The following is a 25212-nucleotide window of genomic DNA, read 5'->3' on the forward strand; positions in this document are numbered from 1 at the left end:
ATTCATTAGTAATTGAGTCCCAGCAAAGCTGAATAAATAGTTGCACAATTCACTCATTCAGGGTTGTGTGTTCAGTGAGAAAAAATGGGAGTGAGAAGGAGAAAAAGAATTAAAATAAAAAATGCTTCTTGTGCAAGAGGACTTGCACGATACTTGTTTAGTGTTCATCCCTGTTTGTTTAGTTGGTGTCAGTTTTGTATTCAACCTTTTATTTTGCTCTGTGAGCATTGTTTTGTGTCAAACCTTTTTATTTTATTTGCAATAAAAGCAAGCGCCTTCACCATTTCACCTCGCAGTACTGTGTGTTTCTTCACCACAAGCCATCTGTGACAGAGAGTTAAAGATCTGCCCTGGTTTTGCAGCTGTCCAATCATGAGTGAGTAGAGGTGGGACATAGATATGCTAGCCCTAAGCGGTGTAACAATAGCTGAATTGTGGGTGATATTGCTTATTATAGAGCGTTATTGAGAATTCTATTACGAATAGTAGTATTTCTAATTACTTTTTACAAGGCATCGTAGTTGATTTGGTTATGAATACATTTTCAAGAAGAACTTTCTCAGAATAAAATGGAGATTGTTAAAAAAAGGAGGCTGTAACAGGGCGAGCAGCCCTGTACAGGGTTTGTTTATTTTAAAACGGGGTCTCCCCCTCCGCCCCTGTGTTATTTTGTATTGTTTATTTGTTTTATTGTATTTAAATGTATGACGGCGAAAGTCGTGCGTGTTTGTTTGTTTATGTATTTATTATTTATGACGCCGACGCGCTGCGGGTTTTGTTATTGTTTTAATTTAAAATGCGTTCTGGCAGAGGCGAGAGTGGGTATTCGTCCTCTGCCAGGAATAAATTAGAAAACCCGTGCAGAATGTGACCGGGGGATTATTAAATAATTAATAGGTAGGTAATCTCTCGGCAATTGCCCAGCCTGACCTGTGTTTGGTTTTGTTTGTGTTCGAGACTTGTTTTGTTTAAATATTTATTTTTGCTCTGTGAGCAAGTTTCTTTTTGTTAAAATATTTTATTTCTTTTTGTTATTTAAAAATTAAAACGGCGCGAGCGCCTTTAACTGCAGTCCCTGGTGTCAGTTTTCCTTCCTGCTTCTGGCCTCGTCCAGCCTGCCACACGTGGTGTCATCGTGGGATAAACCACAGCCTCCGACTCAGGCCAGAGGATAAGGGTACTGCAGTTTTTTTTTTCATTTTTTTTTTGTATATTTTGTATATTATTATACTTTTTGGAAGAGGAGGATGGGAAGGAAGAGCTCCAGAAAGCAGCAAAAGCGGTAGCAGAGGCAACAGCAGATGCAGCCACTGGGGGAGGTCTGCCTAACGTGCTTGAGGGGGGAGGAGTGGCGTTTTAAAATTGGCGAGGTCGGGCACAGGTCGCCCGACTACTGCCACTCCCCACCTCAGGAAGAGGAGGTAGAACCGGGGCTACAGCCACAGGAGGAGGTTGGCTGGGGGGCCCTCCTTTGCAGCATGGGTGTGCAGTACTGTTGCTGCATCTGTGGGGAGTGGGGGCATTTCCCAGCTAACTGCCCCCTCCCACCAGTGGAATACCTGCTGCGCCCATCGCCACCAGCAGAGGGAGAGTGCCTGCTGGTCCCACCTCCAACAGCAGGAGCAGAGCAGCAGGAGCTGCCTCTGTCTCCACCACTGCCACCAGCAGAGGGAGAGTACCTGCTGGTCCTGTCTCCACCAGCAGATGGAGCATGCCTGCTGGTTTTCCCGCTGCAGCCAGAAGGGGAGGCGCCCCTGCCGCCTTCGCAGCCAGAAGGGGAGGCGCCCCTGCCGCCTACGCAGCCAGAAGGGGAGGCGCCACTGCCGCCTTCGCAGCCAGAAGGGGAGGCGCCCCTGCCGCCTTCACAGCCAGAAGGGGAGGAGCCCCTGCCGCCTTCGCCAGGAGCAGAGCAGCAGGAGCTGCCTCTGCCTCCACTACCACCACCTGAGGGAGAGGAGCAGGAGCTGCCTCTGCCTCCACCACCACCACTTGAGGGAGAGGAGCAGGGGCTGCCTCTCCCTTCACGACAGGATGGACCGGAACAGGAGGCTGGCGGTCCACAGCCGCCCTTGCATAGGCTGCTGAGCAGAGCAAGGGGGAAAACCACTGGGTCGCAGCGGTTGAGAAGAGGGCCAACCCTAGCACCACCGCTGGTCCTGGCTCCCCTCCTGCAATCGCCTGCTGAGGGACCGCTGCCGCCCTGTCGTGCATCGCCTGGGGATGCCAGTCCGCCATCGTCTGGGGATGTCAGTCTCGCACCGCTCAGGGATGCCAGCCTCGCATATCTGAGGGATGCCAGCCTCATACCGCCCAAGGATGCCTGCCTCGCACCGCCCGGGGATGCCACGCCCGCTCCGCTCAGGGATGCCACGCCTGGATCGCCTGGGGCTGCCTGCTGCTCCGCATCGCCTGGGGCTGCCTGCTGCTCCGCACCGGTTACAGGGTACGAGGGAGAAGTAGAGCTCCCGCTGCCGCCTCCATGGCCAGGGGCTCCCCTCCCGATTTCGCCTCCCGAGGGTCTGCCGCTGCTGCCGTCGCCTCCCGAGGGTCCGCCGCTGCTGCCGTCGCCTGGGGTCATCGCCAGCTCTGCTTCTCCTAGGGTTGCTGCCTGTCCTGCTTCGCCTGGGGTCGTCGAGGGTCCTGCTTCGCCTGGGGACGCTACACTGTGGCCAGAGCCCCATGAAGGGGAGCTGCCAGCCATGAAGAAAGGGGGGGAGGTCAGGAGACCAGCTCCCCCAGCTGCATTTTCGTGACAGGAAACACTGTGGCTGGAGCCCCATGAAGGGGAGCTGCCGGCTACAAAGAAGGGGGGGGGGAGGTCAGGAGACCAGCTCCCCCAGCCACACTTTCGCGGCAGGATAGTGTGTGGCGGGAGCCCCGGAAGAGGGAGCTGCGAGCCACGAAGAAGTGGGGGGTGGAGGACATAAGGGGCCAAGTGTGCGTTGCACAAGGGGGGGATATGTAACAGGGCGAGCAGCCCTGTACAGGGTTTGTTTATTTTAGAATGGGGTCTCCCCCTCTGCCCCTGTGTTATTTTGTATTGTTTATTTGTTTTATTGTATTTAAATGTATGACGGTGAAAGTCATGCGTGTTTGTTTGTTTATGTATTTATTATTTATGACGACGAAGCGCCGCGGGTTTTGTTATTGTTTTAATTTAAAATGTGTTCTGGCAGAGGCGAGAGTGGGTACTCGTCCTCTGCCAGGAATAATTAGAAAACCTGTGCAGAATGTGACCGGGGGATTATTAAATAATTAATAGGTAGGTATTCCCTCGGTCACTAATATAAAAGCCTGCAGCTCTCGGCACTCTGGGTGGGTGTTTGAGAGGAGGAACGAGAGCGAAAGCACGAAACTTCAAAATAGTAAGGCAGGAACAGTGACAGCAATTGCCCAGCCTGACCTGTGTTTGGTTTTGTTTGTGTTCGAGACTTGTTTTGTTTAAATATTTATTTTTGCTCTGTGAGCAAGTTTCTTTTTGTTCAAATATTTTATTTATTTTTGTTATTTAAAAATAAAATGGTGCGAGCGCCTTTAACTGCAGTCCCTGGTGTCAGTTTTCCTTCATGCTTCTGGCCTGACGTCAGACCACTCGTCCAGCCTGCCACAGAGGCATATACCACAAATACCTGAACTGACACAGGTATCCGTGGCTTACCATTAGCTGCCAATTTAAAAAATAATACTGCTGAAACTGTCTTTTATTCAGTACAGAAAAGGCGATATGGAACAGCAATCTAGGATATCTAACGAAGTCAGCACAAAAACATGAGCGTACCCAAAGTCACTTGCGAGCCACTGTAACACTCAAAACTTTTGGACAACCCTGGATTTATGTTCAAATGGATAAGCAGAAGCATAGGGATACAATATATCACAATGGAAGCCAAGTACGTGTTGTAATGGTAAACACAGCACAGCTGTTTTGTGTTTTCAGGTATGTGACTAACAGTGGCCCGAATGAATGGTTGCTGTGTGATTTTACCTTTATTAGAAATGTGGACAGGTTATTCTACCAATTAATCAACTAATACTCATAGATTAACCGATCAAAAATGTTAATTTTTACACTGGGGCTAGAGATCTGTCCTCTAAATCACTGCAGGAAGAGTGATTTAAAAAAATATATACCAAGTGCTCTAGCTTTTCTGTTCAGTACCACATCATGGATTGTTATTGCTGTGTTACCTGTGGTACAATGTGGGCAATAACCCTTTCTATCAGTGCACCAGAGTGGCCATTTTAAAAAAGAGCTTTGAAACAAACAAACGTTCAAGTTCTCCCAAATCACCTGCTTTACTGTCTTATTCCTACTATTAAGTTGGTCAAAATTTAAAATATGAATGGTTCCAACCATCAGAAGATAGTGTAGCCTAGATACAATAACAATTGGTACAGGTACTGTCTAATTACAAAGAGCATTAAGTTTTCCTTATAAACATACAAACATGCAAATGTTTATGAAGACAATTACTAAAAATTTTAGATTTCTACTACATGACTGAATTAAATCAATATATTAATTGATTAATTTATTGATAATTCACATTATTCAGGCTAGCCCTTTTTTAAACCTCTGAATGTCTATGTTACACATGTCACAATCCACATATCCTTGTAAAAGCGTGAAAAAGGTATACTGCACCTGGTTGTTCTTTGCTGTAGAGCCATTGTTTTGCGTTGCAGGTGCCAGTGCATCAAAGGCAGAGAGGTCTATAGCAGGTCCAATAGAGTTAATAATCTGAGACAAGAGAGAAAAGACAGTCATTCTGTTCTGTTTATAATTCTATAATACCTGTAGGTCATTTTTGGCTTATTTTAACAATACACAGGTAAGTGATCTAAGTAATTACTTTGAGACAAATTCAGAGACACTCGCTAGTTTTCCAGCAAAGGTTCCTTAGTCAAGGTAATTTATCTAACATGGTGTAAGCAGTTAGCCTTGACGACTTTGCTTCAAAGGAAGATCCTTTGGAAAACCAGATAACGATCCGGATTTAAATTGAGTAATCAAAATAATTAGATTAAAACTACAAACACTTTCCTTGATCAAGGTAACTCAGGATCCACATTAAGACCAGATTTAGCATTATATACATTAACAACTTTGCTTCAAGGAAGTGTGAATGTTGATGTGACCTAGCCAATTAGAAACTTGCTCAAGCTCTTTTGTTCAATATCCTACGAAACTGCTGTAAAGTATGCTGCTGTTGCACCACTGCTGCAGCAGAAATGGCTACCAAGTTATTAGTGCTGTACCATGTTCTTCTAATTGTTCCTCAGAGGAGCCCAGTTTTGCTGCCTTGAAAAGTCTTTACTGATTTACTTATGAAATGCTATACAACGGAAACTTACAATAATAATAATACATTTTAATTATAAAGTGCCTTTCCAATCCCAAAGCATGCAACATAGTTGATAGAAGACAAAATAACAAACGACAGGGCAAAATAAAATACAGTAATAAAAAACAATAAAAATACATTCAACAAAGTAAGAGACAGCATTAACACAGATCCTTAAAAGCTAGTTTAAAAAGATGTGTTTTGAGGTGGATTTTAAAAATCTCCACAGTCTCTGAGTCTCTTATAGAGCTGGGTAGTGCATTCCAGAGGTAAGGAGCTGCTACAGAAGGCTTTCTCTTCCATGGACCGTAGCTTGGTAATAGGTGGTCGAAGATAACCGGAGAGTGTGGACAGGAGAGTAGACATGAAGCAGGTCTCGCAGGTATCCTGGAGTAGTGCCATGGAGCGACTTGTACGTGAGGAGCAGGATCTTAAAGTCAGCTCTGAATCGTATTGGGAGCCAATGTAGTTTAAAAAGCACAGGTGTAATATGTTCCCAAAATGCTTATGGGTTAAAACACGGGAGGCAGAATTCTGCACATATTGCAACTTGTTTATAACTCTCATACAGACTCCAGATAAAAGTGCATTATCAAGCCTAAAAGTAATAAAAGCATGAATCAGTTTTTTATACACAAGTATAACATAAGGTTAATGCTTATTAGGGAACCTAAGAAGAGAGGTGAACCATGATATAGGGTTAATATATATGTATGTGATTAGATAACAGATATCTTACTGTATAAATGTTAGTTTAAAAGCTTTTTTAGGAATAATTAAAGGTACTTTTATGTTAATCTGATTGTATCCAGCACAATTTGATTTGCCCTTAGGAATCTATGAAAGACATCCTATTGTAATTTTGATAACTTGTGGTATTCATTGTGAAGTAATTTTTAGAATGCCTTGTATGTAATACTATAGGAGTTACTTTGTTGCATACTAGTGGAGAATATCTTAGATACTGAATCATATTAGGCAACATTTTATCCAAATTGATTGCTGTTCAACTTATGTTAAATTTCCTGGCTGGTGCTCCTGATCCCCGATTTTTTCCCTGTGAATGCTGAAGCCCCAGAGCACCCACTGACTCAGCCTCTGTGGTTCATTTATATAATATGACCATGACTATTTTCATTTGGGCAGGAGCATGCTGTATTTCTCCATCTCATCAGCAAAAGCATTGCTTAACTTCCTGATACACTGAAGGCTTTGGCATATTCAAGCTGTTATCGCAATCATACTGTACATTATAAAATGAGTAACTGAATGTACGCTTTGCGTGCTTAGTATTCACAAGTTTCAGTGTGTGACACCTGCTGGTGAAACCCCCACCTCATCCCCAATCCTCATCCATTACACCTGGTGATTTTGCCTTCTTCTGCTCCAATATGGAGGACATTCAGAAGCTATTCTCCAGACCATCTTCTCCTGCCTCCCCCCATTCTCAACTTTCACACCTCTATCTGACATGAACCTTTGCGCCTTACTCCTGGACTCCAGGCTAACTACTTGCACCCTTATCTCCCTAATTAACACCTCTGGTCTCTGGCTTCAAAACTGCTCGGTTCACCCCCATTCTTAAGAAACCCTCTCTTGAACCTTCTTCTGCCCAGAACTATCGCCCTGTCTCTCTCCTCTTGTTCCTCTCCAAGACTCGAGTAAGCTGTACACCACCAGCTGACATCCTTCCTCACCAAGCACTCCCTGCTTGACCCACTTCAATCTGGGTTAAGTCCTGCACACTCCATGGAAACCGCCCTCCTCTCTGTAACCAACTCTCCTGCAAGAACCGAACATAGTGGGGGAAAAAAAAACTGGATTCAATCACATGACTGTGTTACAAAGGCATTTTGTAAATTGAAAAAAAAGAGCACGGCATCACATGGAGGCCAGCTGGATGTGAAGCATCATGCCGGTGGGATATAACATTATTATTATTGTTATTATTATTATTATTATTATTATTATTATTATTTACTGTGAATTGAAGCTTGCGCGAGTAATCGAAGCTCAAAAGTAAAAATGAATTTCAGCCTGAGCTGCAAGGAGTTCTACAGTTAAGTCATTGCCAAAAAGGATGTTATGTGCATGGCCAAGTCATCCAGTTAGGATTAGGATTTTAATTAGGATTTCACAGACATTTCGTGGACCTGTTTAAACATTAAATACACCTAGATAATATTTCATAGCTGTCATTTGTTAAAAGGCATGCAACATCTCCCAACAGTTGCTGCCGACATTCTCTGTCTGGTGTGGATTTGCCCGTATGTAATAGGTTGAAACTAAGCACTGTCTTTTTAAGGAAGAAAAAACCTTTTTTTCTGTTTCGACGGGAAGATATTGTATCTATCCAATCAGCTTGGATGAGGGGCGGGCAAAAAGGTTTGGTCTGAAGCAAGATGGAGGATTAGCAGTTGGGTGTACAAGTAAAGTAAAAGTAACAGTAAAAAAGAGAAAGCAAACTGAAGGTTTTGCCGAGAAAACGGCAGTCAGTGAATTCGGTACAGTAAAGTCAGTTGGAGACTGAACAGCAGTAATCCAGAAGACGACCTGGAGCTATACAGAGTAACCAAGTCGTGCTCTTCAGAAGATGACCTGGAGCTGTGCAGAGTAACCAAGTCGTGCTCTTCAGAAGATGACCTGGAGCTGTGCAGAGTAACCAAGTCGTGCTCTTCAGAAGATGACCTGGAGCTGTGCACAGTAACCAAGCCGTGCTCTTCAGAAGACGACCTGGAGCTGTGCAGAGTAACCAAGTCGTGCTCTTCAGAAGATAACCTGGAGCTGTGCAGAGTAACCAAGCCGTGCTCTTCAGAAGATGACCTGGAGCTGTGCACAGTAACCAAGCAATGCTCTTCAGAAGATGACCTGGAGCCTTTCAGAGTAACCAAGCCGTGCTCTTGAGAAGATGACCTGGAGCCTTTCAGAGTAACCAAGCCGTGCTCTTGAGAAGGTGGCTGGAGCTGGAACGGAACACTGCTGTGGGACAGTATTGCTTCAGTAATATGGGAACAGGTACCAAATCTCCACAGAGGTTTGAAAAAATGCCAGTTCAATGATTTTCGCTGCATTTGTACATAATTATCTTGCTACAGTACTGAACTCTTAATATACCGACTGCTGGATTTTTTTATTATTATTTGTATGCAGTGAAGCAGCAGTAGTTACTTTGAACAGACTTGAGACTTGAAACGAGACACTGCAAAATATTTTTTGTAGTAAATATTGATTTTTTCTTTTTTAACTGAAAAGGGAAGCTTAGGCAGCAGTGTGGAGTAGTGGTTAGGGCTGTGGACTCTTGACCTGGAGGGTCATGGGTTCAATCCCAGGTGGGGGACTGCTGCTGTACCCTTGAGCAAGGTACTTTACCTCGATTGCTCCAGTAAAAACCCAATTGTATAAATGGGTAATTGTATGTAAAAATAATGTGATATCTTGTAACAATTGTAAGTCACCCTGGATAAGGGTGTCTGCTAAGAAATAAATAATAAAAGGTGAACTGTTGTAAGTGAAGTATATTTTTGTGAAAACGAAGAAGGAACTGAGTATATACTATACTGCCTTGAACTGTTTTTTGAAACGGGACTGTATAAAATTGTGCATTCTGAAGTACTTTATTGAAGAGCATACATTTTCTGCAAAGTATTTTTTTAATTCATTTTTTCTTACAACAGAAATGCTATTGATTTTCTTGTTTTTTATTTAAAACGAACTGTGCTACTGAACATTCTATTCTAAAACAGACCTTGCCAGTGAACTTTTTTTATTTTTTTTTTTTATAAAACACAGATTGTGACATTGGATTTACTGAGCTAAAGTGTTTTTTTTGCGGTGTGGATTTTTTTCTAAAAAAGAGAACAAGATGGGTTAAAAGACTGAAACAGTAAAGGAAAGAATCACGGTGTTAATTGTACTAGAAAAACTGTTTACACTGTTATTGATTTTTCTTCGTGCAGTGAAGGTGCCGACTGAGTATATCTGTAACTTGAAATGTTAAAGTTTTGAGTGTTGAGATTAATTGTTCTTAACTGATGAGTTTATAAACTGAGAGTATCATGTAGTTTGGGGGTATAATTCTGATTACTGAGATGTGGTTAATTGGATAGCTGTCACCTGACAGAAGGGGACCAAATTTAGAGTTCAGGCAAGACTTGCATATTTCTCCAGCTTTTCTCCCCTAGTGGAAATAATTGATGTTGGTGAAAAAACAATAACACAAAAATCAAAGCAAAGTTTTAATTTTATTTCATTCTGCAATAAAGAGTTTATTTTTTTTTGTTGAGGGGAAGCTATAAAAAGGCCAACAAGGTGCTTGGATATATTGTGAAAAGTGTTGAATTTAAATCAAGAGAAGTAATGTTAAAACTTTACAATGCATTAGTAAGACCTCACCTAGAATATTGTGCTCAGTTCTGGTCACCTTGTTACAAAAAGGATATTGCTGCTCTAGAAAGAGTGCAAAGAAGAGCAAGCAGAATTATCCCAGGTTTGAAAGGCATGTCATATGCAGACAGGCTAAAAGAATTGAATCTATTCAGTCTTGAACAAGAAGACTACGCAGTGATCTGATTCAAACATTCAAAATTCAAAAAGGTATTGACAATGTCAACCCAGGTGACTTTTTCGACCTGAAAAAAGAAACAAAGACCAGGGGTCAAAAATGGAGATTAGATAAAGGGGCATTCAGAAAAGAAAATAGGAGGCACTTTTTTACACAGAGAATTGTGAGGGTCTGGAACCAACTCCCCAGTAATGTTGTTGAAGCCGACACCGTGGATCCTTCAAGAAGCTGCTTGATGAGATTCTGGGATCAATAAGCTAACAACCAAATGAGCAAGATGGGCCGAATGGCCTCCTCTTGTTTGTAAACTTTCTTATGTTCTTATGAGTTGTGAAGCTAAGGTTTCTTGTAAACCTCTGTTTAGGGGATATCTTTAAACTAAAAGTTATTTCCTATTATCACTGACGTGAGGGTTGTAACCCCACGTTACACATACATTGAAACTGCACGTCTGCATCCACTGAATTGGTTGGAAGTGCAAGTCAAAGCTTTGCCAAGTTATACAGATGTGGAAATCAATTAGAAACAGTCCCAAAACTTGGCTACCCAAGGGTATCTGGCATTCTTTAATAAAGTCCATATATGCAGCACATTCATTGTCATGTAATTTGTCCCATCCAGGAATTTATTTTATCAGTACCGAGTCAAAACAAAGAAAACGTGTCTATTCGGGTTTAAAATTCTAACTGCGTTTAAAAAGTAAACAGCAGGTTGTTTGAACCGAGGTAGGTGTGCTTAAATTGTACCTGTAGTGCTGATTTAACTTGGGTACAACCAACACGGGAATAATTTTTTTTTGTCTGCACTCACTTTCCAGTTTGTTTTCTGAAAGCTGTTGTTTGTTTTACGTTCTGTTCAGTAGCCTCTGTAGTAGCCTTTTGTTTAATGTGTGATTCTCAAGCTAAATAGCGATCGATCGTATTTTCTTTAAGTCACATTACAAGATGCGCAATACAGTTACCTCCATTTGCATGTACAGTTTCTTTGGGAAATGCCACGATCCTCAGGCGAAATATACTTTGCTTGTTTTGCTTTGTTGTCCATTTTTGGTATTTTACGTCCAATGCTGAAAACTAGGAATTTAGCAACCTAAATCAAAACAATGCAGCACTGACTTTGTCCCACCTGTTACGTACAGTACGCAGGTCACAGAAAAGCCAGTACAGACGCACGGATAGGATTGTTGTCATCTGAACAGTAAACAAGAAAGTTAACTGCTTTGGATTAAAAAAAAAAAGATATTTCTCTACGTTTTTTGTTTTTGCCTAAGTGTAATGCACACAGGAAGGTGAAGGAATAAAAAAAACCCTATCTACAGAAGAAGAGATATGCAGTTTGCGTCACTTGCGTTGTGCAGTAGTTCATTTAAACAAGGTTTCTATCCTCCCTTCACCAAGTGAAAGTGTCCACGACTTTTCACTCTTGCTATCTGGTCACCCTATGCAGGTGTCAGCGTTTAAACCATATATACATACACACACACCAAAGTATATATTGAAAGTAGGGCTCACTCAATTCAAATTTCTGATTGGTTAATTTAACTGGTAAATTAATTTGTAGATTATTCTGTAAGAAGTATTCACCCCCCTGTAAAGTTTTCACATTTTGTTGGCACCTGAGCATATTCCATGACACTTTCAAATTAGATTTTACATGTAGAATCTACACAAACTACTCCACATTGATAAATTAATGAATATAAATAAGTAAGATTTACAGAGAAAAACAGATTAATCTCAGTTGCATAAGTATTCAACCCCTTTGCTGCTGCAGCCGTAAATCAGCTCAGGTGCAAATGATTTGTTTGAAAGGTCACAAAATTAGTGAAATGGTTTCAGTCTGTGTGTACTCAAAGTGGTTTAACTTGTAGATAATTTCACCCAGGTATATAAAGACTTTCAACCTGCAACTCACAAAGTGATCCAACAAAGCAACCATGAAGACCAAGGAGCTTTTGAAACAAGTCAGGGATAAAGTGGTAGAGAGGCACAGAGCAGGAGAAGGGTACAAGAAAATTTCAAAGGCGCTGATTATTCCTCTCAGCACAGTGAAGTCCATCATTAAGAAGTGGAAGATGCATCATACCACCCAGACACTACCCAGATCAGGAAGTCCTCCCAAACTGAGCAGCCGGGCAAGCAGGAAACTGGTTTGGGATGTCACTCTGAAGCCAACAGTGACCTTGAGAGATATGCAAAGTTCTGTGTCTGAGATGGGAGTCAGTGTTTATACATCAACAATAAGCCGGTCCCTACACAAAGCTGGCCTGTATGGACGGGTGGCAAGAAAGAAGCCATTACTCAAAAAGCTTAATCTTAAAGCACGTATGGAGTTTGCGAAAAAGCATGTAGATGATACTGCAGACATGTAAAAAATGTGGTTTTGAGGTCAGACGAGACAAAAATTGAACTTTTCAGTCAAAATTCCAAGCGTTACGTCTGGCGCAAGCCCAACACTGCACATCTCCCAGTCAACACCACCATCCCAACTGTCAAGCATGGTGGTGGCAGCATCATGTTATGGGGATGCTTCTCTTCAGCAGGGACTGGGAAGCTTGTCAGGATAGAGGGGAGAATGGATGGTACAAAGTACAGGTGAATCCTTGAGGAAAACCTGTTTGAGTCAGCCAAGACTGAAACTGGGGTGGAAATTCACATTTCAGCAGGACAATGACCCAAAGCACAAAGCCAAAGCCACACTGGTGTGGTTGAACAAGAAGAGAATTACTGTGCCTTGCATAAGTATTCACCTCCCTTGGACTTTTCCACATTTTGTAGTGTTACAACCTGGATTTAAAATGAATTTAATTGGGATTTTTACCATTTGATTTACACAACATACTTAACACTTTGAAGGTGAAAAATATTTTTTATTGTGACACAAAAGTTAATTAAACAAAAAAAAAGACATGTGTTGGTTGCATAAGTATTCAACCCCCTGAGTCAATACTTGGTAGAAACACCTTTGGCAGCAATTACAGCTGTGAGTCTTTTTGGGCAAGTCTCTACCAGCTTTGCACATCTGGATCCTGCAATTTTTGCCCATTCTTCTTGGCAAAATTGCTCAAGCTCTGTCAAGTTGGATGGGGACCATTGGTGAACAGAAATTTTCAAGTCTTGCCACAGATTCTCAATCAGACTGAGGTCTGGGCTTAGACTGGGACATTCTAAGACATTCAGGTTCTTGTTTTTAAAACAACTCCAGTGTAGCTTTGGCTGTGTGTTTAGGGTCATTGTCCTGCTTGAAGGTGAACCTCTGCCCCAGTCCCAGGTCTCTTGCAGACTGAAACAGGTTTTCCTCGAGAATTTCCCTGTATTTGGCTCCATCCTTCTTGCCCTCAATCCTGACCAGTTTCCCAGTCTCTGCCAATGAAAAGCATCCCCATAATATGATGCTGCCACCACCATGCTTCACTGTGGGGATGGTGTTCTCAGGGTGAGCAGTGTTGGCTTTGCACCACACATAGCGTTTTGCGCCAAGGCCAAAAAGTTCAATTTTGGTCTCATCAGACCAGAGAACCTTTTTCCACATGTTTGCCGTGTCTCCCACATGCCTTTTGGCAAAATCCAAACGGGATTTGATATGGGTTTTTTTCAGCAATGGCTTTCTTCTCGCCACTCTTCCATAAAGCCCAGCTTTGTGGAGCATCCGGGTTATAGTTGTCCCATGGACGGTTTCTCCCATCTCAGCTGTGGATCTCTCCAGCTCCTTCAGAGTTACCACTGGCCTCTTGGTTGCTTCTCTGACTAATGCCCTCCTTACCTGGTCACTGAGTTTTGGTGGACGGCCTTCTCTAGACAGAGTCGCGGTTGTGCCATATTCTTTCCATTTTTTAATAATGGATTTAACGGTGCTCCGGGGGATGTTCAAAGTTTGGGATATTTTTTTATAACCCAACCCTGATTGGTGCTTCTCCAGAACTTTATCCCAGACTTGTTTTGATAGCTCCTTGGTCTTCATGATGCTGTTTGTTTAGATATGCTCTCCAACAAACTCTGGGGCCTTCCAGAAACAGATGTATTTAATCTGAGATCATGTGACACTTTAATTGCACACAGGTGGACTCCATTCAACTAATTATGTGACTTCTGAAGGCAATTGGTTGCACCAGAGCTTACTTAGGGGTGTATGGAAGGGTGAGGGTATTCACTGACACAGGAGACAGAAGATTTTATTTGGAAACACCGCACAGGTGCCCAGATTTATTTATTTTTCTTATTAATTGTTTTATTTACTTTAGCCCGCAGAGGGCGCTGTTGTCCATGGTCTGGATACTGCCGACAGTAAACCAGGACCACGGGGTTACCAACACAGGTATCCAACTCCGTGCACCTTCAAGTGCTCAAAAGTAATAATGAAAACAGAAGGCGAAAGAAAAAGGGAAAATAAAACACAGTAATAATAAAACTACAAACAAAAGTGCTGCTTATGCAGTGCCCCCACTGCCGCTAAGCCGGTCAGCACGGGTCTCCGTCCTACACTCCGCTGTGCTTATACACTGGGGTTGGCCAGGGTTCCCCGTATATCTATACACGTCCCCTCGGGTAGGTAATTATTTCTTTTATTTTGTAAATTATTTTTACAGAAGGCTGTCCCCTCAGTCGGGCTCGCCTGCTCCTTATCTCTTCTGCCAGCGACACTGTACTTCCCCCAACACGGCCACCCGAGCGCATAACCAAGCCAGTTCTTATGGGCCGAGCAGTCTCCCAAGGCCCACCCCCTCAGCCACTCAGAGAGAGGGAAAGCACACACACACTCTTCCCCACCTCTCCGTGTCATCGCCATGGCCGACAGGCGGATCCCACGAGACTGCTGCCCTCTACCTGCAGTAATACGGATGTGCCAGACAGTCAGTCCAGATCTCCCCTATTACAGGGTGTCACAGCAAAGGGGGTGAATACTTATGCAATCAAGACTTTTCAGTCTCAAATTTGATTGGCTCACGGCAGCCATATTTTTTTATGTAGCGACTTGTTTTGAATAAACTTGATAGACAACCTTGCCAAGATGGTTTCAGACAAAAAGACGTTTGAATATTTTTGACAAATCCTATATGGCCGCTGAACCATGTGACCAATCGACTTCTCTTGAACAACCGTAAATCTAGGCCATGAGGGTAGTCTATTGCACCAAGTTTCACATCTCTGCGATAAGTGGTTTCAGAGAAGATTTTATAAAATGGTCCAAAATTCTTGATAAATCCAATATGGCCACCACACCATGTGACCTATGATCTTCATTTTCGCTCTGACACAACTTGCCTTAGGTGCCTACCACCCTGCCAAGTTTCGTGAGTTTTCATGCAACAGTGTTGGTTTTACGGACATACGAAAATTTGCCTTGGAAAATCCAATATGGCTGCCAAATCATGTGACCAATCAACTTCATTCTTTCGTTGACATTAATTTCCCAGTCCTCTACTACTGTATGAAGTTTCACTCTACCACATTGCACCATAGAGAAGCACTGCAATATATGCAAATTGACCATAGCTGAAATTTGATTGGCTTGCGGCGGCCATGTTTTATTATGTAGTGACATATGTAGTGACAAATTTGATAGACAACCTTGCGAAGGCCACGTATGCAAAGTTTTGATTCAATCGGCAAAATTGATTCAGAGAAGAAGTTGTTTGAATATTTTTGACAAATCCAATATGGCCGCCAACCAATGTGACCGATTGAGTTCTCTTGAACAACCATAAATCTAAATCATGAGGGGAGTATTTGCACCAAGTTTCAGATCTCTGCTGTAAACCGGTTCGGAGAAGAAGATTTTTTAAGATTGACCAAAATTCTCGAAAAATCCAATATGGCCGCCATACCATGTGACCTATGACCTTCATTTTCAATCTGACACTTAAATGACTACCACCCTACCAAGTTTTGTGAGTTTCCGTGCAACAGAGATTTTTTTAAAAAAGAAGAAAAAAAATAAAAAATCCTAACAGAAACAATAGGTTTCCCAGCCATTCTGGCTTGGAAGCCTAATAATAATCCCAGCAATAGCAATAGGCTTCCCAGCCATTGTGGCTGGGAAGCCTAATTACAATAGGGCTCCAGTAACATCAATGCTTGGACCCCTAAGAAAAAAAAAAAACACAGCTTACATATGTTACAGAATCTATCAAATGCACAGATTCCAATGCATTGTTATATCTACTGTTCAGGGATCGGTGGCACAAATGGGAAATCCAATTTTTTTTATTCATTTTTTTAATCCCCTTCTGTTGACAAATTACATAGATAAATGACATTTTTATTTAATTATTTTTTTAAACAAATGATGTGCGTACATTTGGACTGGTAATTAAAAAAAAAAAACCTACACATAATTTATTTCCACTTATGTGTTCTCTGAATTAATATTAATAATGTGAATGTTTGCTTTTTACTGCCATCAGTAACTCCATCCACAGTAATTTCTGAATGTTTTCATTTCAAATGGTGAAGCATTGAACTTGTGTTTTTGTGGTACAGAAATTTTGTTTGTCATAATTACTTGCATACCACGGTTCTCGTCCGTTTCCACAGAATACTTTCAAATGTGGCTTTGCCTCGTTCCTTTGTTTAGAGATGCCATTTTATTAAACATATATAACAAAAATCACAAAAAAAAATAAACTTTCTTACCCTGCCGTGCAATTGACACCATACCACGCCTACTACAGCATGAACCCAGAGTGCACCGATGAAGTGTCAGATTGACTGAAAATAAAGCCTAAAACTACATGGAGGCAATTGCCAAATCCCTTCCTTTTTATAATATTCGCCCTTACTATGGCATCACAGCAGTCGGGCACGCGACAGACTACTGTATATGATGATAAATTACTAAAATGTATATATTAAAATATATGCGTTTGGTGAAATTTGTCACGTGACCGGTTATACGTCTAGCATATTATTCAACGTTTAACCACTTCTTTTTTATTTTTTTATGTTTAAATGTTTAAAATTCCCATCTCTATTGTTGACCCCTCCCTCTCCTACTCTCAACACATCTCTTCCCTGTCATGCTGTTTCTTTCCTCACAACATCTACTGAATCCGACCTTTTCTCACTACTTATTCCACTCAACTCCTGGTCAAAGCAGCTCTTGTACTCTCCAGATTGGACTACTGTAACTCCTTGTTAGTCTCCCTGCCTCGCCCAATCGCCCCCTTCAGCTCATTCAAAATTCTGCTGCTCATCTTGTTTTCCCCCAACCTCACTACTCTCATGCTACCGCTCTGCTTCGCACCCTCAACTGGCTCCCTATCTCTGTTCACATTCAATTCAAGACCCTTGTTCTTTCCTACCACTCTCTTCACCACACTGCCCCTCCATGTCCAATCCCTCGTGTCTCCCTACACCCCCATTCGCCCTCTCCGCTCCTCCTACTGGCTGACTGGTCATGCCTTCCCTCCACTCTCCATTCTCCAGTGTCTGCTCCTTCTCTTCCCTAGCCCCTCTGTGGTAGAACCAGCTACCGGAGAACCTCAGGACTGCTCTGTCTCTCACTGCCTTCCACCCCCTCCTCAAGATCCACCTGTTTAGACTGCACTTCTAGATCTCTTGATCTGCCCCTCCTACTATGCCCTGGATTTCTACACACCACGTTACTGGATCCTCAGCTAATGCACTATCCTTGCACTATTGCATTACTATTATGTCATTGTTGATATAATTTGTTTTAATCCTTGTTCATATTCTATTTTAGTGGTATTATTTGCACTTACTATAAACTATACTGAATTATTTATTAAGCTTGCATTGTAACCTTGTATTGCCCTCTAACCTGTAAGTCGCCTTGGATAAAGGCATCTGCCAAATAAATAAAAGTGGCATTTACTGTGGACTTTTTTTATTAAGTGCACTGATTTCTGTTTATTATGTTTCTTATAACTTGTTCTGACAGAGTAAAGGGAGGAAAAATGTAGTCCAGGGGTTTGATACAGGACTACACCAACCAGAATGCCTTGGTGTTGAAATTAGAGCCAGGTTGTGAAACACTTGGCTCTATTGGAATGAGGGACACCTGCCTGGGGTTAAGCAGGCAGATATAAAAACAGGTTTGTCTGTGTGAAGTCTGTGTGTAACCTGTATATAGCCTGTGTATAAAGTATTGTGAAAATCAGTAAATACCTTAGCCATCCGATACTTATAGTTAGGAATTTGTAAAAGTTTAATTAGTGCTCCTTGGTGGAGAACTGCAGTAATTGTCTGTGTTACAAAAAAAAGGAGCACCAGGTTCCTTACATCCTGTCTCAAGCCACACCGGGTTCCTTACATCCTCGAAGCTGGGGATGTTGAACTTTATTAGCTTGCCCCACCATGAGCAAGCCGAGCTAAGGCAACTGCGCCTTTGTGGTCTGATGAAAGTTTTGTCAGAGGGAGAAGCCCTGCTGTCTCCAGAACCAGTGACAGAGGGAGAAGCCCTGCTGTCTCCAGAACCAATCAGAGGGAGAAGCCCTGCTGTCTCCAGAACCAATCAGAGGGAGAAGCCCTGCTGTCTCCAGAACCAGTGACAGAGGGAGAAGCCCTGATATCTCCAGAACCAATCAGAGGGAGAAGCCCTGCTGTCTCCAGAACCAATCAGAGGGAGAAGCCCTGCTGTCTCCAGAACCAATCAGAGGGAGAAGCCCTGCTGTCTCCAGAACCCAAGGGAGAAGCATCGCTGTCTCCACAGCCAGAGGGAGAAGACCACCCATGCATTGGTGGACTCTGGGTGTGCCCACTCTCATTCGGCTACCTCTCTTGGAGGGTGTGTTTTGGTAGTCACAAAGTTCCATGGCTATCTCCTGTATCCATGGAGACACTAAAACATACCCTACCTTTTAAAAATAGCATCACTGTGAGAGAAATACAGCTACCATTTCCGTGGCTATAACAGAAGGTCTGCTTTATCCAGTAGTATTGGGCTGAGACTGGCCATTCTTTGAAACTCTCTCAGTTCGAAGGGATGTGTTAGTTATGACCCATACTGAAAAGAGGATAGAGCCAATTGGCAAAATCTTCCCTTTACAATCCGATCTGTTTAACCCTAGAATCCACCCTCAGAAAACCAAGAGAGCGCAGGGTGGAGAAGCTGGAAGGGACGATAATGAGACAAGGGTTGGGGTCTGACTTAATACTAACCCAATCAGTTAAACATAGAGGAAAAGGATTTGGAATTCAGTGTGACCTGCGGAATGGAGTTACTACTTCCGGAGGTGGAACAACCCATATAACTCCCCTTGATGTATCTACGTTTTGGGACCGAGCCATGAATAGTGTTTGAACAAAATAATGACACAAGCTTCAAACTGTAAATAAGTTGTTGTTTAATGCTCATTTGTCACCTTAACAATATCTTACCTTTGTATCAGTCCCATAGATATTTTCACTTTCATTTATCTATAATAATCTATAATCGGTTCAAACATCAGGTCAAAAATATTTCCAAACTCACAAACAGATTAAAGCATAGTGAAATCAAGACTGAATATAAATAGTCTAGCGCGTGTCGGCAGACCTTCAAAGAAACCTCTTGTTATACATAAAAAATAAACAGAACTAAGTTTTTCCTTAACAAACGTGGTTGCCCTTGGTAACAGAAGCAGGGGCCAGTTGCAATATACACATAAGCTAAACTTACCTCCCAAGTCAGACTTACTTTTCCTTTTACTTACTTTGCCTGCATAGGGGGTGGCTTAAAGTCAGACTAGCCATTTCAAATCAAGTTTTCTAAAATGATCAACCATGTCAAAAGTTTTATTTGGAGTGCATATCCCCTTCAGTCACTGTGTGAATAATTGTACCATGTACCATGTTAAGTTTCCAATGCATCACCCTATAGAATTAAATAATTTTGCTTCATAAAGTCGAATGAAACCTGCTGAATAATGTTACGTTAACGTATTGAACAGCTTTGTAGTTTTCCATATACATAACAAAAAACTGACAAAAATCGAACATGGAATACTGCACTACTATTGTGGTAGACTTTGATATAATTGTGACCGAAGAGTATATGCGCCGAGCACTACAAAGATAACTGTAACAGTCTTTTTTCCCAATTAATGAATACAGAAAGATCATTTTTGCTAGTATCTGCATCTTCATTGTTCGCTGCAGCTGAAATGAACTCTGCGTCTTTAGTTTCATATATTAAGGCAGCGAGTGGGGGGGAGGACTAACTCAGGGTTTTGAAATTTTCATAATGATTCAAATTCTAATTTGGGGGTTGTTGAGTTGAACGAACTGCTCATGCCCAGTTTGCATTTATAAAACCTGTATATATTTTCATTTAACAAATGGTTTGATTCCTGGTTTAGGAGTGTGTCTGTGCTAAATAGCATGTTTATACACCTTGCATCCCATAAAGCCTGTGGGTAAAATAGGCGCATGAAGCCAGTTTTAAAAACTTTCAAAATGGCTTTTAAATATACATTATCAGCAGTCAGGTTTAACCTGTGACAGATGAGACAAAGAAAGACATCAAGTTGTTTGAAATATACAGCAGCATACTGTCCCTTTAAACACACATCCATTGAAATAAGACAATGAGTGTAAAAAGACAATTTCTATTTATGTTATGTCTGATATCCTTTCTAAACAAAAGAACACCACTGCTTATTTAAAACAGTTTAATTCCAGTTTTTATTCAACACAACACCACTTCGTCTATCATAGCCTGAAGTCTGTTGCCACAGACTTGCGCATAATTAGGCTACAGAGCATGGAAACCCTTAATCAAGCTTTAGTAGTACTTCACTAGATTATTTAGCCCTAGTTTTAAAGAGGTTAGCAGCACTGCAATTCCCTCTGCACAAAGCGTATCTGAATGCAATGCTTCAGTGCTGGATATAACAATTGCACAGTGGTGGAGGAAAATCTTTGATATAACCTTTGATATAATTACTTATTTTTCAGGAGCAGACAACTGTGTATACCAAAGGCACCGAGAATAATACAAAGATTTATAACAAGTACTGAAAGATATCTTATTAAACATCTTTTTCATATTCAACACTACGGCTTGATAACGTTATCAAATTTTAATGCCAAAGACAAAATGACTCGGCAAATCCATTGTTCCAAATTAGACTATGCTCCATGGCTATGCATATGTGGTTATAAGTAATTCCACCAAATTCAGCTGTTGATTTAGGCATACACATACTTTATCATATATTGAACTTGTTAAATAGAATGCTTCATTAAAATACATGTAGTGCTATGATTATTTGATTCATGAGGATGGCTATAAACAACTTTCTCACCCCTGGAGGATTGTAGCTTATTCGGCCATCTTCATTTGTGGAATAACCACATTACTCTGTGAACATTCTAGTTGTATCCTCTATAAACAGTATGTGCCCACCCCTCTACATCACAAACCAGCAGAAGGGTTTACTGTTGTTAAGTATATATTGCCCCATGCAGATACTTCCTGCCTACGAGCATAATGTGTTTACCAAGTTGTTCATCAGGGTGAATAATAACAGTTGCTTTTCCTTACCTCTATATAGTCTTCAGGCACCAGTCCTATCTGTCCTTGGACATTTTTTGCCTCTACCCATCCTCCTCCAATGCTCTAGAAAAGTAGGAAGAGTAATGTGTAAATATCTTTTAAATATACAGCCTTGCTCAAGGCAAGTTAGCAAGAATGTTGGAATTTAAAATACTGTATTTGTCCTTGGAGCTATCCTTCCAGTCTATTTTTAAGTAGTGCTGGGCAGATTTTAAAGATACTATAGGAAAAGCTACTGTAGCTGTGTAGCATGAGGAATGTTAACCTAAATATTACAGTGGTACTCAAGTATTTACACGCTTTTTTCATTTCAATATTATTCCCCTGAATAGCATCTGAAATGTCAATTGTGAGTATCAGTCCAGAGATGATAGATAAAGAGAAGGCGATGTGATACTTTTTATTGGACTAACTAAACAATAATTAATCACAAGCTTTCAAGACCTCAAAGGTCTCTTCTTCAGGTGAAAGTCTCTCTTTCCTACTTTCACCTGAAGAAGAGACATTTGAGGTCTTGAAAGAATGCAATTAATTATTGTTTAGTTAGTCTACTAAAAGGTATCACATCTCCTTCTCTTTGTCTAGAATATCTAACAAACCCAACAGATTCTTATAACGTCCTTAATCCCTGCTGTTTTCTGTTAACAGCTTGGATTATTACTGTTTTACTTTAAATCTATTTCTGCAACTGTACCTTCAATAGCCTAGAAGTACAATTTCCTTATTCTGCCATCAATGGCTTGCAAACACTGAAGAGTAAAATTAGCAAAATTGTGTACAGAAGCATCTTGTGCTACGTTTGGAGGCATTGCAATTACCGTAAAAACTGTTGTATAAATCGATTTTCTAGGCATTTTTGCGGGGCCCTTAAAAGGGGGAAGCGACTAATACACCAATGTGACGTATGCACGGGTGTGTCTGTACCAGTTGTGTACCAGTGTACACAAACTTAACTGTCAACAACCTGATTTTTTTTTTCAGGATCTACGGCATTCAGGTCATGTTGCTAGGTAGAAACATAAAACCACTGCTCTAATAAAAAATTTTAATCTGCTACTCTCAATACCCTTAATCATTTTGAATGTTAAACGCAAGCTTTCAGACTCTTGACTGACCTCCTCTCAAAAATGTCACAGCTATCCTGCTTCACTTAGTGTTAACACAATAGCTGTCAGTCTCTATGAATTTCTTTATTCCCACCGTCCTGAGCCATTGATTTGTCAACATTCAAACCGAACCCGCCACTGGGATCCGTACCAAACAGCTATTGGTTAGAAAGCCGAGTAGTACACTTTTCAAGTCTTCCATTCATTGTAACTGCAATGCTATAATAATACAGGTGACTTTGAGACTGGATAAAGTAGGACAGTAAGAAAAAAACGAAAATGCTACTCAACAGGTTAGAAATTGCGTGTTGTTGAATTTGCTGAGATACATGTTAAGCGCAATGCTGAAAAAACAGTACATGACTGGAGCAGAAACAAAGACAAACTTCAAATGGCGAAAGAAAAATGAGCTGATAGAGGAGGAAAGTGTTTATGTAAGGTGACCAGATTTTTAAGCCCTTAAACTGGGACAGTATGGAAATATTGTGAATAACTTTCCATGGCCAAGCTACGGGGAAGCTCCAAGCAGGTTCTAATGTAGTTAATTGAAGCTGTTAAGAGGCAATTAACTAATTTAGGACCTGGTTGGAATAAAGACCAGGACTGGAATGAATCTCGAGTGCCAGAGTTAAGTACTACTGCTAGTTCTAGGGGGTTTTATTTTCACTTTGGCAATGTTTGATCTAATATCATATTGAAAGTGAATGCTGAGGCTCATGGTGATACTGAGAGTGGAATCTTTTACTTTCAAAAACTTTTTTGTGAATACATGATCTTATTGTCTTTGTAATTTCATTTCTACACAACACGTACAGTTATTACCTACACAGTAGCAATAGAATATTATAAAATTCCAAGATTCTGTTTTATTGCTGATTACTACTACAAAATTAGTCCCTTTTCTGCCTAAGAAACTGCATCTTCTCTCTTTGATTTCCACTTTCCATATTGCTCTCTCTCTATCTCTATGTTATCCTCCAGTGTCCAATCTGCAAACCAGGCCCTCCCTGCATGAAAACATTATATATCTCAATATTTCTACTTATTAAATGGTTACTTCATAGAATCTATTTTTTTTTTTCAAAATATTTAATATGACATGGTATTTGTTTTGTAAAAATTTTTCTATTGCAGTTTCTGCTTGGATCATTAGTGTTCCCGTGATCAATAGATAACAGGATTTTTTTTCAGCCACTTTCTACTATTAAACTATTACTATTAAAAGGTGATGAAATGTGTTAAATATCTTTTGACTATGTGTGACAGTCTGGCTCGCAGTGGTGTGGTGGATGACGTCACGGACCAGGAAGTAACTGACTCCAAAACAGTGGATGGGCGGGTGAAACCGAGTGCAAAAGCACTCAGCGTATTTAATAATAAACAAACAACAGATTTAAACAAAATACAAACAAAAGGGCACGAGGGCCAAACGAATAAATAAACAAACAAGTAAGTGCCGTGCTGGATAATCCAGCACGTATTAGCAATTGTTTTTTAAATGTTATTCCTTCTCTCCGCTCCCCGTACTCTCTACTCCAACACCCCAACATCAAGTGCAGAGAGCTGCAGGTTTATATACTCTGGCCGAGGGATTAACTAGTTGTTAATTATCTTATTATCCCTCGGCCAGAGTCTGCACGCGTTTGGTAAGGATGCATGACTGTCAGCTATTTAAATAATCAGTAGCTGATCAGCCATGCATCCTCACGGGGTTTTTAAATAATAATAAAAAACGCGGCGCTTTTACCCGCGCCGCAAACAAAAATACAAATAATAATAAATAGGGGCGGGACACTCCGCCACACAATGCAATAAATGAAGGCCACCAATCAGCTTTTCTGAGTTTTGTTTAGAAGCTGCCCTGATTGCAGAAACAGGAATTTCCTTTTAAGGTAGTTATTAAGTATGGTAAATATAATCCAGGTAGGCAAACCCTTTAAGTTTCACTGAATAGTTGTATTTCCAGATTCCCCTTACGAAAGGAATACAATTGAATCTTTCTTAATATAAACATAAGCATTAGCCTATGTAAAATGTACAGAAAAGTTTCCAGGATTGTCAGGAGATGCTTTCTCTTTATTATTATTATTATTTTTATTATTATTATTATTATTATTATTATTAGTTTATTTAGCAGATGCCTTTATCCAAGGCGATTTACAGAGACTAGGGTGTGTGAACTATGCATCAGCTACAGAGTCACTTACAATTACGTCTCACCCGAAAGATGGAGCACAAGGAGGTTAAGTGACTTGCTCAGGGTCACACAATGAGTCAGTGGCTGAGGTGGGATTTGAACCGGGGATCTCCTGGTTACAAGCCCTTTTCTTTAACCACTGGACCACACAGCCTCCTGGTACTGAAAAACTGCATAGACAAGGCAGGAAATGTCATCATACAATTAACATGTTTTTAACAGGTTTCTTTCTGTTTTAAGTGATACCTGTCAGCTTAAAACATGTTAAAGGAAATTTGGAAATAAAACTATCTGGAGAAATTTAAAGAGATCGACCCACCCCCAGCCCCCCAGTAATTCGAGCCCTGATATTTGCTCTTTGATGAAGGAAAAACAATGTGTTGCTTTTATCCTATTAAACTAAAAGCTGTGATAAAGTAAAACACTTATAAAATACCTTATATAGCTATCACATGTATGCAACAGATAGCATTAATCTTTGTCTCTTTCTATCTTAAACTCTGCAGA

At 41.1% G+C, this 25212-nt stretch overlaps 1 protein-coding gene across 3 annotated transcripts in view; it reads right to left on the reverse strand.

The window, feature by feature from the left end:
- LOC117411388 (sorting nexin-9-like) overlaps positions 1 to 25212 on the reverse strand; it is a 227263-nt gene that overhangs the window by 148346 nt on the left and 53705 nt on the right. For 2 of the 3 annotated variants that reach the window (XM_034921779.2, XM_034921780.2), the window contains exons 3-4: positions 21391 to 21465; positions 4646 to 4741 (exon numbers count right to left, since the gene is read on the reverse strand). In XM_034921779.2, the coding sequence (XP_034777670.2) occupies positions 4646 to 4741; positions 21391 to 21465 (171 nt within the window). The remainder of the gene's footprint in view (positions 1 to 4645; positions 4742 to 21390; positions 21466 to 25212) is intronic. The other variant, XM_059025354.1, reaches the window with a different exon arrangement.

The sequence above is a fragment of the Acipenser ruthenus genome, chromosome 6 (assembly GCF_902713425.1).
Source record: "Acipenser ruthenus chromosome 6, fAciRut3.2 maternal haplotype, whole genome shotgun sequence".
Lineage (NCBI taxonomy): Eukaryota > Metazoa > Chordata > Actinopteri > Acipenseriformes > Acipenseridae > Acipenser > Acipenser ruthenus.